Source organism: Protobothrops mucrosquamatus, unplaced genomic scaffold (assembly GCF_001527695.2).
Source record: "Protobothrops mucrosquamatus isolate PMUCROS unplaced genomic scaffold, P.Mucros_1.0 scaffold4, whole genome shotgun sequence".
NCBI lineage: Eukaryota > Metazoa > Chordata > Lepidosauria > Squamata > Viperidae > Protobothrops > Protobothrops mucrosquamatus.
In genome coordinates, this window is record NW_015386391.1 from 1,826,271 (window position 1) to 1,835,978 (window position 9,708).

Consider the following 9,708-nt stretch of genomic DNA (forward strand, 5'->3'; position numbering starts at 1 on the left):
CCGAAGCGGAGGGCGCCCTACGGACCAGGCAGGCGGCGGGGATCCCCTCCTCGGGGGCAGCGCCAGGGCGCCCCCCCCTTGTTTCCCCTCCCGGCCCGCGCGGCCGGGGGGCACCGCCGTCCTTGCTCCTCCGGGGCCGGGTGGGTGGGGTTTCCCGCCGCCCGGCTCTCTTTTCTTCGGCTTCTGCCGCCGCCGCTGCTCCTTCTTCCCCCCGCGGTTCGGCGAGGTCGGGCGCGCGTGTGAATGTGGCTGTGGCGGAGCCGCCGCGGCAGCCCTCCTGCCCGCCCGGCCATTGTGCGGGGCTGATCTCCAGGCGGCGGCGGGGGGGAGGGAGGGCAGCGGAGGGGAAGGGCGCCGAGGGGGGCTCGGAGCGGCCCCGCGTGCTCGGCGGCTCCGAGAAGGCAGAGGAGAGGTGTGGAGGGTCCCTCCGGCGTCCACGGAAGGAAGAGCTGTGGATCTCCACCGCCTGGTCCTCTCCCTCGCGGCCGTCTGAAGGAGGGCGATGGCCATGCTGCTGGACGGCGGGCCCCAGTTCCCCACCTTGGGGGGCTTCGCGGCCTCTCGGCCCCACCCGCACGACGTGACCCTGGGGCTCAACCCCGCGCCCTTCGCCGACTCTTCCTTCAAGCTCAGCCCCGCCGCCCACGAGCTGGCCTCGGCTCAGGGATCCGCCTTTACGCCGCAAGCTTCGGGCTTCGCGCAGCACCACCACCATCACCACCATCATCCACACCACCACCACCACCACCCGCACCACCATCATCCGCCGCCGCCGCCTCACCCGCCGCCGCCTCCTCACCCGCACGCCGCCGCCGCCGGCCAGGTGCCTTCGCCTTACGTGGCCGCCTTCAACTCCACGCGGGACTTTCTCTTCCGCAACCGCGGGGGCTGCGCCCTGGCCGAGGCGCCCTCGAGCGGCGGCGGCGGCGGCGGCGGCGGAGGGTCCAGCGGGGTCCCCGTCGGCTCCCCGGCGCCGCACGGCCTCTTCGGCAGCAACGCGCCCGGCGGACTCCACGCGGACGGCGCGGGCGGCTACCTGCTCTTCCCCGGCTTGCACGAGCAGAACGCGGCCGGCCTGCCTTCGCCGTCGGGGCCCGGTGAGGGCGGCCAGCTGCACCTGGGTCTGCGCGGAGACTTCTTCGGCCGGCCGGACTCGTACCGGGGCATCTCCAGCCCGCGAGCGGACGCTTACGGGGCCGCGCCGCCCTTCCCCAACTACGGCCCGGTGAACGTGGGGGGCATGAACGTGGGGACGGCCCACCACCACCCTCCCCACCCCCACCCCCACGCCCACCCGGGAGCCGGCGCCTTCTTCCGCTACATGCGGCAGCCGGTGAAGCAGGAGCTGGCTTGCAAGTGGCTGGAGGAGGCTTCCCCGCCGTCGGGGGCTCGGTCCAAGAAGTGCTGCGAGCGGCAGTTCAGCACCATGCACGAACTGGTCACCCACCTCACGTTGGAACACGTCGGGGGCCCCGAGCAGAACAGCCACGTGTGTCTGTGGGACGAGTGCGGCCGCCAAGGCAAATCCTTCAAGGCCAAGTACAAGCTGGTCAACCACATCCGCGTCCACACGGGCGAGAAGCCCTTTCCCTGCCCCTTCCCGGGATGCGGGAAGATTTTCGCTCGCTCCGAGAACCTCAAAATCCACAAAAGGACCCACACGGGTAAGAGGGAGAAGGGGGACCCCGCTCCCGACCCCCACCCCCCCGGCCGGCTCCCTTAAGGCTCCCCCCCACCTGTTAAACCTAATTGCGCTCCATCCCGGTTAGGTTTTCTTGTTCAGACGGCCGACAAGGCCAGAGGGACCCCCCCCCCCGGTTCGTTTGGCGGAAGGGATGAATTTCGGGGGAACCGCAGCCTGGAAATGGGAAACGGGGCTTTTGGGGGCGGGGGGGGGTTTAAAGAGAGAGAGACAGAACTGGGGAAGACGCCAAGGGGTTTGAGGGGGCTTGGCGGGGAGGGGGTGTCGAATCCTAGGCTGGGGAGGGGGGGGAGAGGGTCGAGGGGAGAAGAAACGGAGGCGGAAAGAAACCGCAGACAAAAACCAGGGGATGTGTTTGGGCTTGTTTTTCACTCCGGATCAAATCCGGATTGATTTTCATTTTTGCAAGTCCAGGCTGGTCAGTTTCACGGCCGGTTGCAGATTGCCGAGGTCTTGTCAATTTCGGCAAAAGAACCAGCCTGTTTTCGGTTTATTTATTTATTTATTTATGTGTGTGTGTGTGTGTGTGTTGTTTTGTTTTTTGGGGGGCGGGGTATTTTTGTTTCCTTCCGTTCTTCCGAAATGAAATTTCAGGGACTTTCTTCCCTCTGGGCCTCCTTAGCTTTCTTTCCCCTCTCGTGGCTCTCAGGCTCCCCCTCCTGATTTTTGGGGGGGGGGCGTCCTAGGAGTCCGGGGGGGGGGAAGGAGGCGTTCCTTGGAGGTGAGTGGATTGCTTTTTGTGAAAGCCCCTCGCTCAGACAGTCGGCGAAGCCAACCATAGAGATGCAAATGAAACCGAATTTTCCCTCACTTCCGCTCTCTCTTTTAACGACTTGATTGGCACCTCTAATTAAATCAGTGATACCTTTTGTCCCGAGTATTTTTTTTTTCTCTCTCCTCTTTCCCTGCAACCCCCCCCCCCGGGTTTGTTTGTTGTTTGGGAGAAAGAGTTTCGTTCTTCTAAAAAAACGAAAATTAAATTGGAAGCAGCCAATACTGTTTATTTTCTAGCATTCTGGGATCCTCCTCTGAGTCGCCCAGTTCATAAATCGCTCCCAAATCAGTTTCTGAATCTTTTCTAAGAGTGGCTGGTTGCATGTGATAAACACAGGATTAAAGGCACAATGGCCATTTAATTGTCAACAACCCCGGTTTGATCCTCCCTCCTTCCCTCCCTCCTTCCTTCCCTCCTTCCTTCCTTCCCTCTCTTCTCTCTTTTTTCCTCCCTCCCTCCCTCAAGCATATTACCCGGGGGAAAAAGCAGAATGGAAAAAAAAAATAGAAGGCAAAAATTATTCAGGAACTGAAGTTTGAGAGAGAGAGGAAGAACCAGGCAAGGAGCAAAGTGTGAAAATCCCAAGTTGCCCCCCCCCCCCGCTGATCTTTTCAATCTGTATTCCTGCCCATCTGTAGGAGAAAAGCCCTTCAAGTGCGAATTTGAAGGCTGTGATCGGCGTTTTGCGAACAGCAGCGACAGAAAGAAACACATGCACGTACACACCTCTGACAAGCCCTACGTCTGCAAAGTTTGTGACAAGTCCTACACCCACCCCAGTTCCTTAAGGAAGCATATGAAGGTAACCTTTTCCATCGTCAGGGTTGGGGGTCCGTATTTATATATTGCTGCTTCCGTTTTTGATTTAATTTAAAAAATTTAAAAAAATTTAAAAAGAATTTAAAAAAAACCAAACCAATCTTGCCGAATTGTGAAAGCTATCCAGCTTGATCTTGCATAAATAAATGTGTTTGTGGGTGTATAATTGCACACAAATGCTCTCTCTTTCTCATTCCTCCTAAAAAGAAATCTATTTATGTAGGAAAGTAGATTGCATGTGTGTTTGTGTGTACAGTTACACTGTACAACTGCATAGTGTAGCAATACCAATAATTCATACCAAGAGTGCAAAATAGTTAATGTATTATGATACCACTATGTCTCCGTGCCCAAACAGTTGTTTATTTCTACATATTACAGTCTTCTGTGTGCATTTAGTTTCGCCTGTTAGTTATTTATACAATACCCCCCCCCTTCACCAGAACGCAGAATGCCTGCACACATCCTTGTTGTTCTGTGTACAGCAGTCCTCGAATCAGGACCTGAGCCCAAAATTTCTGTTGCTAAGTAAGTTATTTGTTAAGTGGATTTTGCCCCATTTTACGACTTTCCTTGCTTAAGTTAGTAACACGGTTTAAGTGAATCTGGCTTCCCCATTGACTTTGCTTGTCAGAAGGTTGCAAAAGGGGATCACGTGACCCCCGGGACGCTGCGCCCTCAAGACTTGGTTATTCCAGCTTGCAGGACTGGCCTAGGGTAATTTTTAGAGGGGTTTTAATTATATTTTAAATCGGACAATATTTAAATATCTATTTTAATTAATTTTAAATCTGTTTTGTTATTTATGTATTTTAATTGATTGTCAGCCGCCCTGAGTCCTACGAGGAGAAGGGCGGGATATAAATCCAAATAATAAATAAATAAATAAATAAATAACTATGAGACAGCTGCCAAATGTCTGAATTTTGATCACGTGACCCACGGGGATGCGGCAACAGTTGTGAGAAAAACGGTCATAAGTCCCTTTTTTTCACCGCCGTTGTAGCTTTGAACTGCCTGTACTTTGGCCTTTGGAATAAGCATTCCGGTGAGAAAAGGGGGACATAAAAAGAACTTTATGCAAACTTTTAGCCTACCTGTTTTATTTTTAAAATCATGGCAGTCTTCTCTTTTGGTCTGGCTTGATTCTGGAACTTTCTTCCCCAACAGGGGCTGTTTGCTTGGAGTTGCTCTTTCAGTTTGCCTTTTGCTGCCAAATATTTCACCTTCTTAATCCTGACTGCTCCCTGGTTTATCCATCTCATGTAGGCATAACTTCTTTTCTTTTTTTTTTTTTTAAACCTACACTTCCGATTAGAAGACTTTCTTAAGAACCCAGAAGCAAGAGTTGGTAGTGAAACAAGATGCATTTTCTCCTGCACCCTCTCCCTCCCTCCCCCCCCCTGGAAGCTTCTAAAATATAAATCCCTTCCAAGGTCCTTTGCCTTACTCTGGAGTATCAGTCAAGGGCCATCAGCCTCCTAATTGTCACCATGCAGATTGGCTGGAGGGCTCTTGGCAGGGCAGGCTGAAAATTTGTCCTCCAGAATGAATCCCTTACTGTTCTGGTTCATTCTGGATTTAATTTGGGCTGGGGGGTCTTTTTTTACTTTCTCCCATTCGGGACAAAAATCTTTTGAATTGGAGCTTGCTTTACATTTACCCCCTACACACACTCTCTGTCTCTCTTTCTCTCTCTCTCACACACACATATACACAAATACAAACACAAACACAACATTTATCCTCCAAGATCCTTTATTCTAGATTTATTCTTGGGCGAGGGTCTTTTCTCTGGTTTGTTTTTTAAAAAAATCTACTGAGCTGGGGGTTTGCTTTAAGTTTGTCTCCTTCTCTCTCTCCCCCCTCCCCTCTTTCTGTGTCCCAAATGGGGAGGCATATGTGATTGTGTTCTTGGACTGCTCCTTTTAAGCTACTTCTCTTTATAATTATTGGTTCTGTTTTTATCTGGTTTGGACTGCCAAATAAATAACCAGTTCTGATCCTGTGGTGATCCTCTCCCCCCCCCTCTCTCTCTGTGTCCTTTTCAGGTCCACGAAACGCAGAGCTCCGAATCCTCGCCCGCAGCCAGTTCGGGCTACGAATCCTCCACGCCCCCCACCCTGGCTGCTGCCCCCAGTAAGGACTCCGGGAAAGCTGCCCCTTCCACTGTTCAGACGGCCAACCCGAACCCTGGTCTGCCCCCCAACTTCAATGAATGGTATGTCTGAGGAGGGGGAACCCGTGGCCTGCCCCCCCTCCTCACTTTGATTCCCAGTGACATCAAAGGACAGCCAGCCCTCCCGCCTGGCCTGCTGCTGCTGCTGTTGGATTTTACCGGACAAAAATTGCCAAAAGGAAGGAGGAAAGTGGGGGTGTCAGGGGGCAGCATCCCCGTCTCGTCCAAGAGCCGGAGGGAAGCTGAACTTAACCACGTCTGCTGTTCTCAGGATTAGCCAGTTTTCTTTCTGCATTGAGTGTTTCTTTCTGGGTTTTTTTATTTTTAAAAAACAATTCTTCTAATTCATTCTTCATCTCCCACCCCCCCTTTTTTCCTCGCCTTTTGTAACTGACTTCCGTGGATGTTGCATCCTTCACACCCGCCGCTCAGCCCGACTTCTTTTCAGTGGGATGTTCGGAAATGAAGCCGATGTTTTCTCTTGGCCTTATGCGATTGTTCAAAGTAGAAGGAAAAAACAGTTTTTAAACTTGCCAAAGTCCTATATTTTCTTTCTTTCTTTCTTTCTTTCTTTCTTTCTTTCTTTCTTTCTTTCTTTCTTTCTTTCTTTCTTTCTTTCTTTCTTTCTTCCTTCCTTCCTTCCTTCCTTCCTTCCTTCCTTCCTTCCCTCCTCCTCCTCTCCTTCCTTCATTCCTTCCCCCCTCCCTCTTTCTCTCTTCCTTTTCCTTTCTGTTGTGAATGTATTTTCTTCTAATGGCAGAAATGGGAAGGGGTGTCATTCAGTCTATTTTTTACAATGGAAAAAAAAATATTAATTTCACCCAGCTCCTGGCAGTTTAGTATAAACAGTTGCCTTTTTGTAATACCTCTTTTGTGTGTAAATACATATCCACGATGCCATATTTATCATTTGTAATTTAATTATTGAGACAAGTGCCAGGAACTGAACAATATTTATGAGGAAAAAAAATCCCATTAAAAAAAAAAATCAAATTTCATTTTCTAACAAAAAAAGAAGAAGAAAAAAAAAACCACAGATGACAATGTACAGCTTTTGGTTATATAACTGCTTTAGCATTAAAAGTTTATTGTTTGGGAAAGGACACGGTAGGCCTGGTTTTTTTTTTTAATTTGGCAAGAGTGTCACTTGTGTGTGTAGAGCAACTTTCAATGCTGCAGAAAAACCCAGCCTGTTCAAGAACCTACGGGAGGCCTGGAGCTGCAGGTTTTAAACAAACCTTTCTCTTTTACTCTGAATCTCTGCTTTAGCTTCTTCTGGTTTCTCATTTTAATTTTTTATTTCTGTGAAAAGGCCTGGAGTTGCAGGTTTTAAACAAACCTTTCTCTTTTACTCTGAATCTCTGCTTTAGCTTCTTCTGGTTTCTCATTTTAATTTTTTATTTCTGTGAAAAGCTGCTGGTGCGCAGGAGAAAAAGTTTTCAGGTCTTCTGCTTTACGCCTTCCCCTCTTTCGGATTGCCTTTTTTCTCTCTCCTGTTTGCTTCCTGGATCGGGCTTGCTTACCTTTTGACCACACAATTCCCTAAAACCGTTTGGACCCCGGAAGGAGAGAGGGCGAACCATCTTGACAGATCCAGAGGCACGAAAAAGCTCTGAAGGTAAATTGAAAACATTTTTTTTTCCTGGATGGAGGTGAACTGTCTCTTTCTGATTCTCTCTCCTTTTCTGCCTAGCACATGAGGGTTGGGGACACTTCCGGCCTACCTTAGAAATAGCCATTTGTCTCTCGGCCTAAAACATAAGGAATCCTTCCATGGTTAAGTTTCTTATAATTTTTTTTTTTAAGAAGTCATTTTCAAGGAAATCTGGCTGGGTTTTTCTAAGACCCGGGCGTGCCGTCTCTTTTTAATTTTGGGTGGATTAAACCTAGATTTCTTTTTTCTTTTCCTCCTGGCGTTGCAAACCATGTAAATTCGGGAAAAGCTCGGATGATTTGATGGAACTTTTCCTTCGGGTCTGGCGTCCAAACGTCCCTTGTAAATCCGGGCGGGGGGGGGCTCTGTGTATAGCCGAGCCGCGTTCAGATAAAAGGTTAGCCTCTTTTCTCTCCCCCCCCCCCAGCCCAGTTCTTCGTCTTCTGCGGTTGAAATTCTTCTCCGGGTCCTCCGTTTCTTGGTGAGGAGGTCTGTAAAAGAGGACTAAAAGGGGGTGTTTCTGGCTCCTGGTCGTGGGGACGGGGCGTACGCGGAGATTTCTTGGAAGTCGTGCGGGAAAGAGAACGCGTAGCGAAGCCGACACTCGCCGGCTTCCCAGCGACAATTTGTCCGTTGGCCGTCTTTCGCAGATAAAGGTTTTGTGTGTGTGTGTGTGTGTGTGTGTGTGAGGACACCGGTGTGAGAGAGGGGCGGATGGGGGCCGTGTAAGCAACCGCGTAGAAATGACCAAGGAAGATTCCTCTCCGATTCCGCGACTTTCCGCTGATCCGCTGGGCCGCCGTGGGGAAACGGCTGCTTCAGGCTCAATGGGGGGGTTACTCTTGAGTAGACGCGCCCAGGCCCGTCTGAATCCTTAAAAACACACAAAAAAACCCACGCGTGTGAATGGCGACCGCTGGGCGAGTGAGCGCAAAGTCGGCGCGCTTGGTTTTTGTACAGGAAAAAATCGCTCCCCGAGAAACGAGGCCGAGGGGGGAGGGAAATCTGCCCCCTCGCCCCCTTACAAAGGTCTGGGGTTTTTTGGGGGGNGGGGGAGGAAGAGGAGTTTGATTTGGTCCGAAACTTTCATCAGGAGAATTCAAGGGAAGTGCTGGGTAGGCTCCGGGTTGCTGGGAGGGTTGGCATTCGTCCCCGGGTGTGTGTGTGTGTGTGTGTGTGTGTGTGGAGGGGAGGGTTAACTTGGAAAAGAGGTCCGGGAAGACTGTAGGAAAAAGTTACTGGGATTATGGCTGATTGCTCGGTCAGCCCCATGTCTGGACTGGATTGGGCCCTTTTATCCTCCTCTCGGGTCCTTCCCACCGATCTGGGATGGGCTGATGCGATTTGATCCTGTTAAAAAGGCTCGTGTGAGTTGCTGCAAGTAAAGAGCTGCCTTTTGCAATTGAGTGGTGGTGTTGTTGTGGTTGCCATTGTCCCTCCCCTTCTCAAGGAGCTGGGATGGGCAGAGGTTGTTGTTTGATGGCAGTAAAGGTCTTGTAGCAGGGTGTAATCTGTTTCCCCCAGTCGGAGCTGCCTTTTGCAATTGACTGATAGGGATGTTGTCAGTGCCAGTGTTATTATTGTGGGTTAGTTGCAAGATCAGGCAGCTGTTTGGACTGGATCTGGCATTTTTAGCCACTCATTGAGTCCTGCCCAGGGACTTGGGGATGGGCAGATGTTGCTTGACGGTCTTGCAATTGACCAATGGGGATTTTTTCCCCCAATGCCAATGGTGTTCACGTGGTGCTCCAGTTATTATTATATTATTGGGGAGAAGGTTTAAAAATGTCCTGGGAGAGATGAGATACACTCACCTTGCCTGGTTCTCTTTTGCTCTGGACAATGGCTGCATGGCTTGTTGGAGAGTTTGGGGAGACCAGCTCCCCACCCCCAGCTCTGGAAAAAAACGCTTTCGGTTGTTGTCATGTTCGCGCTGTGGAAATAAAGCTGTTTTTAATGCCTTCCTTTTGGGGGAAGGTTTATGCAGTCCAGCAGGTTGAACTTGACCCCCAAGGTCCATCTGGGCCTAGCCTCTGCCTCTTTGAGGTCAAGGGCCTTGCCCATTCCAGTGCTGGGGAGGGGGAGAAAGACAGAGAGAGAGACCCTGGGCCCTGATTTTTTGTTCCCAAATCCACTTCTGAGCACTGGTTTTGTTAGAAGGAACTGATAGGTTTTACAGGAACTGGGATGTCATTCTCCACCAGCGAGCAAAATCCCAGACATGTGACCCTCAGCCTGGTTCTGGATGGGTGGGGCTCCACTTCGCAAGAGGAGGTGGCCAATTTGGGTTTGTTTAGAAATGATCTTGATTGGGCATGAAAGGAAAGATGAGTGACAAGGCAGATTTGGTCTGAGTTCACCTTAATGAGATCCTCTCCAAAGAAGGCTTTCCAAATTGATCCCTTCTTAGAAAATGGAGGGGGGGGGAGGAACCCCTGTTAGTCTGTGCCACATTGCTAGTTTATGCAGAGTAGACCTTGAGTTGGGTTGTCTCCTTCAGACCCTCCAATTTTATTAGGGCAGAAGCTCTGGTGAGGCCTGAAGGTGCCACCACCCAATGTTCTGGCTTCTACTTCTTA

At 50.9% G+C, this 9,708-nt stretch overlaps 1 protein-coding gene across 1 annotated transcript; it reads left to right on the top strand.

The window, feature by feature from the left end:
• Window positions 1-502: 502 nt before the first annotated feature.
• ZIC3 (Zic family member 3) lies at window positions 503-5,527 on the top strand. The gene is made up of 4 exons (XM_029287379.1): window positions 503-717; window positions 814-1,664; window positions 3,116-3,279; window positions 5,348-5,527. Exons 1-4 carry the CDS (start codon window positions 503-505, stop codon window positions 5,525-5,527), a joined length of 1,410 nt encoding a protein of 469 aa, XP_029143212.1.
• The last annotated feature ends 4,181 nt before the right edge of the window (window positions 5,528-9,708 follow it).

Bases quoted from the DNA above. Each gene is read 5' to 3' on its own strand.
- ZIC3 (XM_029287379.1), top strand. From the start codon at position 503: ATGGCCATGCTGCTGGACGGCGGGCCCCAGTTCCCCACCTTGGGGGGC. The intron at 718-813 runs CCACCATCATCC...GCACGCCGCCGC, and splicing joins GCGCAGCACCACCACCATCA to CGCCGGCCAGGTGCCTTCGC. The intron at 3,280-5,347 runs GTAACCTTTTCC...TGTCCTTTTCAG, and splicing joins CCTTAAGGAAGCATATGAAG to GTCCACGAAACGCAGAGCTC.